At 38.8% G+C, this 16687-nt stretch overlaps 3 protein-coding genes across 3 annotated transcripts; 2 read left to right on the forward strand and 1 right to left on the reverse strand.

Moving 5' to 3' along the window:
• Positions 1-1244: 1244 nt before the first annotated feature.
• LOC307247346 (histone H4) lies at positions 1245-1556 on the forward strand (the record flags this gene model as incomplete). Its single annotated transcript, XM_080023494.1, has 1 exon — positions 1245-1556. The coding sequence occupies one exon, from the start codon at positions 1245-1247 to the stop codon at positions 1554-1556; it is 312 nt and encodes a 103-aa protein (XP_079879620.1).
• Positions 1557-3373: 1817 nt separating this feature from the next.
• Positions 3374-3685, forward strand: LOC307247347 (histone H4; the record flags this gene model as incomplete). The annotated part of the gene is made up of 1 exon (XM_080023495.1): positions 3374-3685. One exon carries the CDS (start codon positions 3374-3376, stop codon positions 3683-3685), a length of 312 nt encoding a protein of 103 aa, XP_079879621.1.
• Positions 3686-4612: 927 nt separating this feature from the next.
• On the reverse strand, positions 4613-4987 carry LOC307247343 (histone H2B 1/2-like; the record flags this gene model as incomplete). The annotated part of the gene is made up of 1 exon (XM_080023491.1): positions 4613-4987. The coding sequence occupies one exon, from the start codon at positions 4985-4987 to the stop codon at positions 4613-4615; it is 375 nt and encodes a 124-aa protein (XP_079879617.1).
• Positions 4988-16687: the final 11700 nt, after the last annotated feature.

The raw sequence follows: 16687 nt of genomic DNA on the forward strand, positions 1-16687 counted from the left end.
AAGAATGTGTTAAAAAATATTGCTTATGTAGAGTATTTTAAAAAAACACATACGATGCACAAACAGGACATCACTTATTTAAATCTTTGCGATTTTTCTCCCAATGCCAGTGAAGATGTGCTCAACTGTAAAATATCTTAAAGGAGGTGGACTACTAAATAAAGTTTTAAAACCACTGCACGAAAAAAACATCCAAAACAACAATTTTCAATATCAACAGTGAAAATAAATGATTTGAGGTCATTTGATAAAGAAGGTTTGGCTTCAGAAGGAAACATTTCAACCAGTTTTTGGCTGATTTTCAACACAGTCCAAGCTTTTTGCCCTCGCTCTCCTGTGGGTGATCGACATAGACAGATATATATATAGAGAGAGAGGAAAAGAGACTTGTGACAATGAACGAGAGACAAAGTTTTTGGAGGAATTATGCTGGTTTTGCACACAGACCTGGCAACCCAGATGGAGCCTTCTTGACAGAAGTGTCTCTTTTTCTCTCTCTCATCATCAAAAAAACGAAGTTCCAATATGTTTATTATACATCATAATCGTAAACTGTTTAAAATGTAGTGAGGGACACACACACACACTCAGCATGTAGGGTGTAATTATGTATTAGGTGAAATTAAATTAAATTAAATTAAATACATCTGTGTAATACAAATACATCGATTTATTAGACATTTGTATGGTTCAAACAATAGAGTTATGTTTTAGTAGAATTGTAGATGGATCAGAATCATATACTTTGGTTTTCCATCTGCCCTTATCTGATTTGTCAAAGGACATCACACTGGAAACTAATGAGTCAGTTCTGCAACATAGAAATGTTACGAATGAAATGTGAAATGAATCAAATTCAAATGGAGCAAAGAACACTGTGAAAATGCAAATTGTATTGTGAGTTATTTCAAAATGAAGTGGCTAAATTCCTAAGGAAAATAGTCGTCACTGATTGAAAAGAGGTATAACTGCATTTTGTCTGTAATATTATCATTATTACATATTGTTTATTTTTCAGATATTATTGTGTTTCATATTCAAAGTACTGATGACAGTTGGAACAGAACAGCCTCGTCCCGTTACCCCGCGCAATTGATAATTTTCCAGCGGAAAGACGAAACAATGTTTGTATGACTTTGCAGCGTAGGGCCAGTGTGGCCTCCTCTACGTCCGCTCTGAAGCTTTAACACCACGGACTGAGGCGCAGCGAGACGTCACAGCGCTTTTCCACTCGACCAGTAAACATGAGCGGTCGCGGTAAAGGAGGCAAGGGACTCGGCAAAGGAGGCGCCAAGCGTCACCGCAAAGTTCTCCGCGATAACATCCAGGGAATCACCAAGCCCGCCATCCGCCGCCTGGCTCGCCGCGGCGGCGTCAAGCGTATCTCCGGTCTGATCTACGAGGAGACCCGCGGTGTTCTCAAGGTGTTCCTGGAGAACGTCATCCGTGACGCCGTCACCTACACCGAGCACGCCAAGAGAAAGACCGTCACCGCCATGGATGTGGTCTATGCCCTGAAGAGGCAGGGACGCACCCTGTACGGCTTCGGCGGTTAAACTCTGCAACAGCTCCACCAAACAAAATCAAAGGCCCTTTTCAGGGCCATTAACTACACTGCAAAGAGCTTCCTTCTTAGGTTTTGTGTGGAACGAGACACAGGCGATACCCATTGTTCAAACTGTTTTATTTGTAAATTGTTCAGTACACAAGTTCATTTGGTACAGGGAAATTATTGGGGCATGAATCATTCGTATGAACATACTATCGTGATAATACATCTCAGGATCACAATACTGTTATATATTTATTCTGTAAATTATACACCTGTCAGAATTCAAACAAATGAACTATCCAGTTTCTTGAGGTTTTCATGTATGATTTATGTACACTTTAATTACATTATAATTGTATAATGTCTACTTAACCGCATTATGATAAATGTATTATATTAATCAGAATTGATTTTGTATTATATCATTTCATGTCAAACATGGATGTAGATGACTGAAGAGTTCAGTATTTGTTGAGCCTGCAGCCGCTTTCAGGCTTTGTGTGGAACGAGACGTATCGAACACAAATACAACAAACATATAGATGGAAACGGACAGAACAAAGAACCACCATCCGCTCTGTGGCACTTAACACATTACTATGAACATACTATTGTAATAATTGTCTTCAGATCACAATACTATTACATCTTTATTTTGTATATTATACAACTTATTGTCACAATTCAAACATGACTGAAGTACCCAGTCTCTTGAGATTGTTTGCATGTATGGTTTATGTACTTTAATTACACTATGATTGTATGATGTCCACTTGATTGCATTATGGTAAATGTATTATGTTAATGATGTATTTATCAGAATTAAATTTTGTTTTATACAATTTAATGTCAAACATGGATGTAGATGACTGAAGAATTCAGTATTTGTTGAACCTGCAGCTTTATATTAATGCTATAATGTTTTGTTCTCCATAAATTGAAAAGCCAATGAAGATGCAGAGATTTGTAGGAGTACATGTTTGGTTTCAGGTATTTGGAACGTTTTCACGATCTTTACCTGGTTTTCCTCCCAGTGCTCTTGTTTGACACATTAAATGTATTATGAATAAATTAAAAAAAAAATCATAATTAAATGTTATTAGTTAATACACAACGTAACACTTCTAATTATACATAATTATGCAATAAATGTTAAGGTAGTGTGAAACTATAATTTTAATCTAAGAACAATTACAAAACTATAAACATAACATTTCCACTGTATATACGCACAAGTAATCAGTATGCGTTTATAATATAAAATGAACTTTCATCACAAAATCCTCCCCGTAAAATCTGAGACTGATTTCTATTTATTTTATGGATGCAATTCTATTCTGCTACTCATTTAATTTCTGTAGTAGAACATATAAATGAATTAAGATCCATGAATCCTGTACTGCTTCATCTATTCTCATGGTATTATATTAATTTGCTATAGCATACAGTAATTGGTTTAAATATTATATTCAATTATATTATAAGTGTTTTATAAAGACTATAGCTTTTTCAATTTCAGAGAAATAAAGTCAGAACAAATACGTAAGGACAACTCCATTTTGCCAGTTTTATGTTGCAGTTATATCTGGCCCACTAGAAGTTCATGTCATAACATAATTCTTAGTTGTATGGCATTTATATAATATGTGACCAAGTCAACTGTACAGTGTGTGTACAATATAAATAGCAGAAAGACGAAACCATGTTTGTAGACTTGCAGCGTAGGGCCAGTGTGGCCTCCTCTACGTCCGCTGTGAAGCTTTAACAACACGGACTGACGGACAGGGAGTCACTACAGCTTGTTCTACTCTCTCTGCGAACATGAGCGGTCGCGGTAAAGGAGGCAAGGGACTCGGCAAAGGAGGCGCCAAGCGTCACCGCAAAGTTCTCCGCGACAACATCCAGGGAATCACCAAGCCCGCTATCCGCCGCCTGGCTCGCCGCGGCGGCGTCAAGCGTATCTCCGGTCTGATCTACGAGGAGACCCGCGGTGTTCTCAAGGTGTTCCTGGAGAACGTCATCCGTGACGCCGTCACCTACACCGAGCACGCCAAGAGAAAGACCGTCACCGCCATGGATGTGGTCTATGCGCTGAAGAGGCAGGGACGCACCCTGTACGGCTTCGGCGGTTAAACTCTACAACAGCCCCACTCAACAAAAACAAAGGTCCTTTTCAGGGCCCCCCAACTCACTGCAAAGAGCTTCCATCTAAAGTTTTGTGTGGAACGAGACACATAGGCAACACAAAAGAGTTCAAACTGTTATTTGAAGTAAACACAAACTCCTTCAGCACACTTTGTGGCATGACAACTGAAGTGAGCATAAAGTTATTTAAATAAAATATTTATATAATGCGATGCAGAAGTTATAATACACAACATACATGCAAAACTGACAAGCCACCCGCTCTGTGGCAATTAAACAATTTGCATGAACATACTGTTGTGATATTACGTTATATATTTATTCAAACAAATGAAGTATCCAGTTTCTTGAGTTTTCTGTTTGCATGTTATGATTTATGTACACTCTAATTACATTATTGTTTAATGTCCACTTCACCGTATTATAAGTCTATTAATGATAATTATCACAATTAATTTTGTATCGTATAATTTAATGTCAAATATGGATGTAGATGACTGAAGAATTCACTATTTGTTGAACCTACAGCTTTAGTTTAATGCTTTAATGTTTCGTTTTCCATGAATTGGAAAGCCAATGAAGATGCAGAGATTTGTGGTTTAGAGTATTTTGGACGTTTTCTCAATCTTTATCCAGTTTTTCCTCCCAGTGCTCGCGTTTGACAATATTAAATGTAGTTAAATATAAAATTATTAATACACAACGTAACACTTCTATTTGTGCAATAAATTGTTGATAACAAACGAGTGACCAGAGCTTGAATTTATATTTGAACAAATACAAAACTAACGTAATCTGCGTTTAGAATATAAAATCAACTGTCATCACGTGACTATTGAGTAATGGAAAAGCCTTTGTTGGACAGGGTGGGTGGTCCTGAAAAGGACCTTTGTTTTGTGAGGTTGACAGCTCAGATTACTTGGAGCTGGTGTACTTGGTGACGGCCTTGGTGCCCTCGGACACGGCGTGCTTGGCCAGCTCTCCGGGGAGCAGCAGGCGGACGGCGGTCTGGATCTCCCTGGACGTGATGGTGGAGCGCTTGTTGTAGTGGGCCAGGCGAGAGGCCTCACCGGCGATGCGCTCGAAGATGTCGTTGACGAACGAGTTCATGATGCCCATGGCCTTGGAGGAGATCCCGGTGTCGGGGTGGACCTGCTTCAGCACCTTGTACACGTAGATGGCGTAGCTCTCCTTCCTGGTCTTGCGGCGCTTCTTGCCGGTCTTGCTGGGGGTCTTCGACACGGCTTTCTTGGAGCCCTTCTTGGGCGCTGACTTGGCGGGTTCAGGCATGATAACGGTACAGAGACACAGTGTATCAATGAGCTGCATTATGGCGGTGCTGCTTAATTTATAGGATCTAGATGCAAATTAGTCTCTATGACTCCCTCAAAGTGATTGGGTAGAGTCTGCAAGCCACACTGGGCATGCGCCAGTTGGTTTCGACGACGAGAACACATACTTGAGGTTTGAAAACAAATATCTGTAAATTAACTTTTATCTGATTATTAAAATATACTTGTACAAGATGGGATCTTTATAATATTTAATTTTTTAACATTTAATACTACTTAACTAAATGATTAATCATAAGTGTTTTATTTTAAAATAAAGTTAAATTATTTAAGATGAGTCAAGTTAATGACTGTTAATGACTCATATTGAGATACTGATTGTGAACATAGGAAGACAAAATACAGTGTATATTTAAACAAACAAACAGGGATTGACTATTAAAATACATTTGTAACTACTGCCTTAAGGATAGAACAAGATTATTTTTATAAACATATACAGATATTTTGATATATAACATATATAACATATATATATAACATATCATGAAGGATCCTCATCATCCTCATCACCCCAACAACGGACTGGTTCAGCTGCTGCGGTCAGGCAAGAGCCTCCGCAGTCACGCAGCGAGAACAGAGAGACTGAGACAGAGTTTTTTCCCGCAAGCCATGAGAACTGTCAACGCTGACCTCACCAGGGGTCCTAACTGAGCCATGCACTAGGCTCCACTACCTACTGTACTGTATGTAGCATACTGTACCGCATACTGTGTCACTGTTCAGGGTTGTTCGTGATGCCGTATTGCTGTGCCGTACTGTTGTATACTGTGCTGTATTATCCCAAACACTACCTCACACTATTCACATTCACATGCCACTTTAATTCACATGCCACTTTAAATGCACATATCTGTATATACATAGGCATATTCCCTCTATCTATTTCATTTTTATTTCATTTTATTTTTATTGTATTTTATTCTATATATTTTTATCTTATTCTATAAGTATTCAACTTACTGTATTACGTTTTAGGAGTCAGTTAGTCGGTCTATTAGAAAGGAATTCTTTACTCTTATTTCTTTTTTTCCTAGGACATATTGTGTGCTATCACCGGGTGCGTTGCATTACATTTCACTGCATATATGTATGGGAGTATGTATATGTATGTGACAAATAAAAAATCTTGAATCTTGAATCTTGAATATATCAATATAAACATAGACATTTTCTTTTGAGCTGGTTTCACAGTGTCTTGATAAATTAGATAAAATAATGCAGTGAATTGTTTAATTTGACCCCAAACTAGAACACACCCTGTCCTAGGATTACCTGGGGGGCTCAAAATCAGTGCCTCTGAAAACTTTGGTCTGGCAGTGAATGGACTGAAAGAGAAGGCCTGTAGAGCCTTTTACGAAATTAGAAGAAAATTTCACCAAATAGACATACCAATCAGAACCAAATGGACCAAATTATTCCATCTGGACCAATAGTCCATCTGGACCAAAATAGTTGATAGTATAATTGTACCAATAGCACTATATGGAAGGGAAGTGTGGGGTCCACTCAGTCACCATGACTACACTAGATCGGACAAGCATCCTATAGAGACCGTGCATGCCCAATTCTGCAGAAGTATATTGAACATACAAAGAAAAACACCCACCAAACATTCAGAAAAGGCCAATCAAATTTTGGATGCATCTTAAATTAAGTCCCCAAGATGCACTGCAAACCCAAGAAATGAAACCTAAAAACAATCCCCTCAGTCAGCTGGTCATGAGACATACTGAGCAACCAACACCCAACATGGCTCCATCTCAGACCAGCACTGCCTTACCATCACACATCAGAGTTAACCAAATTGTTAAAGAAACCAATAAGGCCTATCTGGAACATTGGAACAGTCAAACCAGAACACTAAACAAACTCCATTGCTATCTGACCCTAAAAAGAGAATATACTTTGGCAGAATATCTCTTTACTGTCAGAGATATGAAGCAGAGACAGACCCTGACTAAGTACAGGCTCAGTGACCACAGTCTAGCCATTGAAAAAGGCAGACACAAAAAATCCTGGCTGCCTAAAGAGCGAAGATTATGTGGCCAGTCTAAGACAGGTGAGGTAGAGACAGAGATGCACTTTCTACTACACTGTCGACCATACCAACACATGAGGCAATTTTTTTTGATAAATTCAACTCTATTTTAGTGTCATTCACACTGTCTGATGAAGAAAAGATGGGTGTGCTCCTCAGGGAGGGACACACAGCCCCCCTCGCTGCACGCTTCCTCTTACAGTGTCATAATATGAGGGACAATCTCAATCTGCTGTAACCTGCCCTGTACATACTGTTACTTTTTATTTATTTACTTTTTACTTTTATTGTAATTTTTCATGTTATTACTGATGCAAGGTTGGCAATAGGACTGCTACTCTGTGAGGTAAGGGCTGGAGGACTTAAATGGACTTAAATGTATATTTAACACAACACAGACATTTCATTCTATTATATAATTATAGAACCCAGAATCGCGATTGTGGCGCCTCCCCTTGCAGCTGCCTGCGCGAGCACCTTGTGTCGATTACGCACATTTTGGTATTTTTTTGTATTTTTAGAGCTTATAGAGCTTATAGTGCGTAATCACCGGGTGTCATGACATTTCACTACATATATGTATGACAGTATGGATATGTATGTGACAAATAATCTCTTGAACTTGAACTTGAAAATACATGCGCTATCTCATTAAACCATTAGTGATCATCTCCTTTCCTCTCGTGGCTGAAATATGTAACTACATAACAAGGCTTTGTATTGAAAAGTTGAATTGTCTTAACACATTTGTTGAGACAAAACAAGGAATTTGTCTTGTAAAGGTTGGTGCGTGGCACCATCGGGTGGAGTTACATCTTTCAGCCACGAGATGAAAGCAAATGACTGAGAATTGGCTTCGTCGCCATCAAGCTATTGTGGAATCACATCAAACTCAACTAAAGTTATGAATCAGTCTGGTTATCTGTTGCTTGTGTCTGTGAGGAATAGGTGTTTGATTTTATTGATCTCTGATAAAATCAAATAACATTTTCATTCTTGTAAAATAAAGGCTAAATATATTTAAGACCATTCCCATTTCTAAGAAAACATATTTAGGTCAGTAGAGGAGACCAAATGACCGCTATCTGAGATCAGGCTCCACAAGCTCCAAGAGGAATCACATCAAAATCATTTTATTTTACAAAAAATTGTGATGAGGAAATAACCTTGTTACTTCTGCTTATTTCAAAATAGAACCATACAAAAATTCAGACGATAAGAAGTTAGTTAATGGTTTTGAGATCCACTTCTACTGTAAATCTTGCCATGAGTACATTTGTAAGGACTGCTTTGGTTGATATGTGTCCAGAATGCGAACAGCCTTTCAAAAACACCTTAAATCTTAGGAATAGGTCCTATTTTATTCATTTATTACTAGCTGCTCAACTGAAAGATGTACTTGAGAACCACAGGAAACATTTTCAAACAATTATAAACAAAGATTCCTGGGTGTGGGATGAGACATTCAAGACATTTTTGATGGGGACATCATGAGGGGCTGTATTCAAAATGGCACCATTGGAAAATGGGATCTTTCCTTACTTTGGAATTGTGATGGATTTTCTGTGTTCGAGTGATTACAGTGTTCCTTGTGGCCAATACAAGTCACTATCAGTGAATTACCCTTTAGTTTGAGGAAAGAACATGTCCTATTGTCCTCACTTTGGTTTGGCAAGTCGAAGCCAGGAATGAAAACATTTCCGAAGCTGTTCATAGATCAAATGGAAAGTAGGAAGGATAAGGGCCTGTAGATGGTAATGTGATTCTTAGCTGTAGGGTCTTGGCAATTGTAAGTGCTTGTGATTCTGTCACCAGACCATTGTTGAAACACAATACACAATTTAATGGTAAGCATGGCTGTGACCGGTGTCTTCATCCTGGTGAGCGTGTGGCAGAAGGTCACGGGCGTGTTAATGCCGACGCTTGCCTACATCCACCTGCAGGTTGCACACAGCTCCAGCAGTAGGAGGACGATGCAATGAAGGCCTCACAGGAGGGTGGAGCCGTTCGAGAGTGAACGGCCTGTCACCCCTTCTTTTCCTGCCCTTCTCTAACATCATCACTACCTTTGTACCAGATGACATGCATGCTGTTCTCTGGGGTGTTGTGTCAATTTCTTACCTTGTGGATAGACAGCTCAGATCATACTCAACGCTGGTACAAAACAAAAATCTTTAACAGGCGAATACTTGCACTGAAACCCACTAAAGAACTAACCCGTACACCCTCTTCACGTGATAAGATGCATGTGGCGGAACAAAGGTCGTGGTCAAGCAGCGGCTGCAGACGACAGCACGGCTCCCTTTTCCCTGACCGCCAAGGTGCCTCCAACCGGCCGACTCAGCCGCAGGGACTCGGGGCAGGGAGCTTTCTTAAGGTGTGTCTGTCTTACAGATGGGATCGGTGCACAGGCTCGTCAGCTAGAGAGCGGAACGCCATTCCTCCTGCACCTGAAACCATCATCATTACTGTTATAATTTATACTTGTGGCAAGCAAGCCTTTTGTTCACAAGATAATGAAACCCTCGCCATGTTGGCAAACCACAGAAAAAAGGACTCTGTCTCCCTCCTTCAACCCCTACCTGTGGGCAGAGACCCCCCACAATGCAATTTTGGAAATCTTCCAAATTCAAAAGTTGGCTTCTGTACTATTCTATGATCGTTCATAAAGGTGTATTGGCTTCACAGTATATTACTGGGTACGTCTGGTTTATGTCATGTATATGCTCCTTATGTCCAACATTCCTCGGCAATGCTTGGAAAAGGCTGATCCTGCTTTACACAAGTTTGTAATCCATGTAGAATCATTGTACGGTAAGGAACATGTCCGCTTTAATGTTCACAAATTAATGATTTCTTTGAGACTGTGAAGTTATGGGTCCATTGTGGTGCATTTATGCTTTTATTTTTGAAGTTTATAATCACAATCTAATGCTTTACTTCAATGGCACCCAGTGTGTCCCCAGACAGATGCCATACATTTCTACTATGGTCTGACATCCAGAGACGCATGAATATTTATGTCACAGAGAGTGTTGCAGTCATCTTCTTGGCAAAAGATCTGTCAAAAGACATTTACTTTTAGGTTATGTTCAAATATTTGCTGCACTGAACTTTCTACCACTGCTGCCCAGATTAAGTTCAGCAATTGAAAGAAGTTTTAATGTGCTTCTGCGGATGATTGACATAGACAGAGACATAGAGAGGGAGAGAAAAAGACACTTCTGACGATGAACCAGAGATAAACCTTTTGGAGGAATTATGCAGTTTTTTTGCACACAGACATGGCAACCCTGGTGGAGTCTTCTTGTCAGAAGTGTCTCTTTTCCTCTCTCTCTCTATGTCTCTGTCTATGTCGATCACCCACAGGAGAGCGAGGGGCAAAAAAGCTTGCAGTGTGTTAGAAATCAGCCAAAAACTGGTTGAAATGTTTCCTCCTCAACCCAAATGTGCCAAACATGATCTCAAATAATGTATTTTCAATTTTTATATTCAAACTGTTTCTAAAATGTTGATCTTAGAACATTTTGAATTAGACACCGTATATTAATAACATTTATAATAGTGTAGTTTACCTTTCATGTGAGTGGCACAGACTGTTATGAAAAAAACAGCTGTATGACAAGTCAGTGTAAAAAATACACATTTTGTTTTTATTCTTTACAATATGTGTCAAAAGATTTCTGGGAAGTTTTAAATGTGCCCTCAGCTTCCAGGAGGTCACTCAGTACAATGAGTTTATGTGTGTCGCAGTAGCTATGGCGGTAGAGGGACTTGTCTAGTAATCTTAAGGTTGCTGGTTTGATACCTGTCTCCTCCTGTTATTGTGCTGAAGTGTCCTTGAGCAGAACACTTTTCTCTGTATGGCTGCATCCATGCAAGTTGCTTTTCACAAAAGCGTTGGCTAATTGGTGATGTGTCAGGAACTGTATTTCCTTCGCGTTTAGATTTAAAACCAGGTTACGATATATGTGAAATGGGGGTAGAGACATGCAGTAAATGACCACATGATGGACTCAACCCTGCGTCACTACAGGCATTGTGTTGATGGGGTATGTGTTTAGCCGGTTGCGCCCTGGTACCTATAGAAGTACTGCAGGGGGTACTCTGAAAATTTGAAAGAATGTGTTTAAAAAGATTGGTTATGTACAGTGTTTAAAAAAAAACACAAACGATGCACATACAGGAGATCATTTATTTTAATTTTTGTGATTTTTCTCCCAATGCCAGTGAAGATGTACTCAACTGTAAAATATCTTAAAGGAGCCGCACTTCTAAATAAAGTTTTAAAACCACTGCACGAAAAAACATCCAAAACAAATATTTTCAATGTCAACAGTGAAAATAAATGATTTGAGGTCATTGGATAAAGAAGGTTTGGCTTCAGAAGGAAACATTTCAACCAGTTTTTGGCTGATTTTTAACACCGTACAAGCTTTTTTGCCCCCCGCTCTCCAGTGGGTGATCGACATAGACAAAGACATAGAGAGAGAGAGGAAAAGAGACTTGTGACAATGAACAAGAGACAAAGTTTTTGGAGGAATTATGCTGGTTTTTGCACCCAGACCTGGCAACCCAGGTGGAGTCTTCTTGTCAGAAGTGTCTCTTTTCCTCTCTCTCTCTATGTCTCTGTCTATGTCGATCACCCACAGGAGAGCGAGGGGCAAAAAAGCTTGCAGTGTGTTAAAAATCAGCCAAAAACCGGTTGAAATGTTTCCTCCTGAAGCCAAATGTGCCAAACATGATCTCAAATGATTTATTTTCAATATTTATATTCAAACTTGCTTATGTTGCCGATGTTTTGATTAAAAAACATTTTGAATTAGACTCTGTATATTAATAACATTAGTAATTGTTGTAGTTTATCTTTCATGTGAGTGACACAGGCTGTTATGAAAAAACAGCTGTATGACGACCCAGTGTATAAAATACACATTTTGTTTTTATTCATTACAATATGTGTCGGAAGCTTTCTGGGCATTTTTAAATGTGCCCTCAGCTTCCAGAAGTTCACTCAGTACAATAACACTCTCTGTGTGGCACTAGCTCAGGTGGTAGAGGGGTTTGTTTAGTAATCTGAAGGTTGCTGGTTTGATACCTGGCTCCTCCTGGTACTGTGTCCTTGAGCAAGGTGCTCTGTTCTTGACGGCTGCATCCATGCAAGTTGCTTCTTACAAAAGTCTTTGCTAAATTGTAATTTGTCAGTAAATTTATATTCTTAAAGTTTTGATTTTAAATGGGGATATGATGTGTGGGTAGAGACATGCAGTAAATGACCGCACAATGGTTTCAAACCTACACCACTACGGGACTTGTGTTTATATGGTAGGTGCTGAGCTGGGTGAGCCACTAGTACACAGGTTCTCAAGTGGGTTGTACCCACAGTGGTACTGCAGGGGGTTACTCCGATAATTAAGAGAAATGTATAAAAAAATATTGGTTATATTTAATGTTTAAAAAAACACATATATTGCACATACAGTACATAATTTATTTACATTTGTGTTATTTTTCTCCTAATGCCAGTGAAGATATACTCAGCTGGAAAAATATCTCAGAAGGGGTGCACTCCCACATATAGTTTTAAAACCACTGCTCTAAAGAACATCCCAAAACAACTATTTTCAATATAAATATTGAAAATAAATCATTGGGAGATCATGTGTGGCACATTTGGGTTAAGTAGGAAACATTTCAACCAGTTTTTGGCTGATTTTTAATGCAGTACAAGCTTTTTTGCCCCTCGCTTTCCAGTGGGTGATCGACATAGACAGAGACATAGAGAGAGAGAGGAAAAGCGACTTGTGACAATGAAGCAGACACAAAGTTTTTGGAGGAATTATGCTGGTTTTTGCACCCAGACCTGGCAACCCTGGTGGAGTCTTGTTATCAGAAGTGTCTCTTTTCCTCTCTCTCTCTATGTCTCTGTCTATGTCGATCACCCACAGGAAAGCGAGGGGCAAAACAGCTTGCAGTGTGTTAAAAATCAGCCAAAAACTGGTTGAAATGTTTCCTCCTGAAGCTAAATGTGCCAAACATGATCTCAAATGATTTAATTTCAATGTTTATATTCAAACTTGCTTATGTTGCCGATGTTTTGATTAAAAAACATTTTGAATTAGACACTGAATATTAATAACATTAGTAATTGTTGTAGTTTATCTTTCATGTGAGTGACACAGACTGTTATGAAAAAACAGCTGTATGACGACCCAGTGTAAAAAATACACATTTTGTTTTTATTCATTACAATATGTGTCAGAAGCTTTCTGGGCATTTTTAAATGTGCCCTCAGCTTCCAGAAGTTCACTCAGTACAATAACACTCTCTGTGTGGCACTAGCTCAGGTGGTAGAGGGGTTTGTTTAGTAATCTGAAGGTTGCTGGTTTGATACCTGGCTCCTCCTGGTACTGTGTCCTTGAGCAAGGTGCTCTGTTCTTGATGGCTGCATCCATGCAAGTTGCTTCTTACAAAAATGTCCGCTAAATTGCAATTTGTCAGTAAATTTATATTCTTAAAGTTTTGATTTTAAATGGGGATATGATATGTGGGTAGAGACATGCAGTAAATGACTGCACGATGGTTTCAAACCTACACCACTACAGGCTTCATGTTTATATGGTAGGTGCTGAGCTGGGTGAGCCACTAGTACACAGGTTCTCAAGTGGGTTGTACCCACAGTGGTACTTCAGGGGGTTACCCCGATAATTAAGAGAAATGTATAAAAAAATATTGGTTATATTTAATGTTTAAAAAAACACATATATTGCACATACAGTACATCATTTATTTACATTTGTGTTATTTTTCTCCTAATGCCAGTGAAGATATACTCAGCTGGAAAAATATCTCAGAAGGGGTGCACTACCACATATAGTTTTAAAACCACTGCTCTAAAGAACATCCCAAAACAACTATTTTCAATATAAATATTGAAAATAAATCATTTGAGATCATGTATGGCACATTTGGGTTAAGTAGGAAACATTTCAACCAGTTTTTGGCTGATTTTTAACGCAGTACAAGCTTTTTTGCCCCTCGCTTTCCTGTGGGTGATCGACATAGACAGAGACATAGAGAGAGAGAGGAAAAGCAACTTGTGACAATGAAGCAGACACAAAGTTTTTGGAGGAATTATGCTGGTTTTTGCACCCAGACCTGGCAACCCAGGTGGAGTCTTCTTGTCAGAAGTGTCTCTTTTCCTCTCTCTCTCTATGTCTCTGTCTATGTCGATCACCCACAGGAAAGCGAGGGGCAAAACAGCTTGCAGTGTGTTAAAAATCAGCCAAAAACTGGTTGAAATGTTTCCTCCTGAAGCCAAATGTGCTGGTTATGATCTCAAATGATTTAATTTCAATATTTATATTCAAACTTGCTTATGTTGCCGATGTTTTGATTAAAAAACATTTTGAATTAGACACTGAATATTAATAACATTAGTAATTGTTGTAGTTTATCTTTCATGTGAGTGACACAGACTGTTATGAAAAAACAGCTGTATGATGACTCAGTGTAAAAAATACACATTTTGTTTTTATTCATTACAATATGTGTCAGAAGCTTTCTGGGCATTTTTAAATGTGCCCTCAGCTTCCAGAAGTTCACTCAGTACAATAACACTCTCTGTGTGGCACTAGCTCAGGTGGTAGAGGGGTTTGTTTACTAATCTGAAGGTTGCTGGTTTGATACCTGGCTCCTCCTGGTACTGTGTCCTTGAGCAAGGTGCTCTGTTCTTGATGGCTGCATCCATGCAAGTTGCTTCTTACAAAAGTCTCTGCTAAATTGCAATTTGTCAGTAAGTTTATATTTTTAAAGTTTAATTTTAAATGGGGATATGATGTGTGGGTAGAGACATGCAGTAAATGACTGCACGATGGTTTCAAACCTACACCACTACAGGACTTGTGTTTATATGGTAGGTGCTGAGCTGGGTGAGCCACTAGTACACAGGCTCTCAAGTGGGTTCTACCCACAGTGGTACTGCAGGGGGTTACTCCGATAATTAAGAGAAATGTATAAAAAAATATTGGTTATATTTAATGTTTAAAAAAACACATATATTGCACATACAGTACATCATTTATTTACATTTTTGTTATTTTTCTCCTAATGCCAGTGAAGATATACTCAGCTGGAAAAATATCTCAGAAGGGGTGCACTACCACATATAGTTTTAAAACCACTGCTCTAAAGAACATCGCAAAACAACTATTTTCAATATAAATATTGAAAATAAATCATTTGAGATCATATATGGCACATTTGGGTTAAGTAGGAAACATTTCAACCAGTTTTTGGCTGATTTTTAACGCAGTACAAGCTTTTTTGCCCCTCGCTTTCCTGTGGGTGATCGACATAGACAGAGACATAGAGAGAGAGAGGAAAAGCAACTTGTGACAATGAAGCAGACACAGAGTTTTTGGAGGAATTATGCTGGTTTTTGCACCCAGACCTGGCAACCCTGGTGGAGTCTTCTTGTCAGAAGTGTCTCTTTTCCTCTCTCTCTCTATGTCTCTGTCTATGTCGATCACCCACAGGAGAGCGAGGGGCAAAACAGCTTGCAGTGTGTTAAAAATCAGCCAAAAACTGGTTGAAATGTTTCCTCCTGAAGCTAAATGTGCTGGTTATGGTCTCAAATGATTTAATTTCAATATTTATATTCAAACTTGCTTATGTTGCCGATGTTTTGATTAAAAAACATTATGAATTAGACTCTGTATATTAATAACATTAGTAATTATTGTAGTTTATCTTTCATGTGAGTGACAGACTGTTATGAAAAAACAGCTGTATGACGACTCAGTGTAAAAAATACACATTTTGTTTTTATTCATTACAATATGTGTCAGAAGCTTTCTGGGCATTTTTAAATGTGCCCTCAGCTTCCAGAAGTTCACTCAGTACAATAACACTCTGTGTGGCACTAGCTCAGGTGGTAGAGGGGTTTGTTTACTAATCTGAAGGTTGCTGGTTTGATACCTGGCTCCTCCTGGTACTGTGTCCTTGAGCAAGGTGCTCTGTTCTTGATGGCTGCATCCATGCAAGTTGCTCGTTACAAAAGTCTCTGCTAAATTGCAATTTGTCAGTAAATTTATATTCTTAAAGTTTTGATATGATATGTGGGTAGAGACATGCAGTAAATGACTGCACGATGGTTTCAAACCTACACCACTACAGGACTTGTGTTTATATGGCAGGTGCTGAGCTGGGTGAGCCACTAGTACACAGGTTCTCAAGTGGGTTGTACCCACAGTGGTACTGCAGGGGGTTTCCCCGATAATTAAGAGAAATGTATAAAAAATATTGGTTATATTTAATGTTTAAAAAAACACATATATTGCACATACAGTACATAATTTATTTACATTTTTGTCATTTTTCTCCTAATGCCAGTGAAGATATACTCAGCTGGAAAAATATCTTAGGAGGGGTGCACTACCACATATAGTTTTAAAACCACTGCTCTAAAGAACATCGCAAAACAACTATTTTCAATATAAATATTGAAAATAAATCATTTGAGATCATGTTTGGCACATTTGGGTTAAGTAGGAAACATTTCAACCAGTTTTTGGCTGATTTTTAACGCAGTACAAG

This window comes from Zeus faber (genome assembly GCF_960531495.2).
Source record: "Zeus faber genome assembly, chromosome: 22".
NCBI classification, from domain to species: domain Eukaryota; kingdom Metazoa; phylum Chordata; class Actinopteri; order Zeiformes; family Zeidae; genus Zeus; species Zeus faber.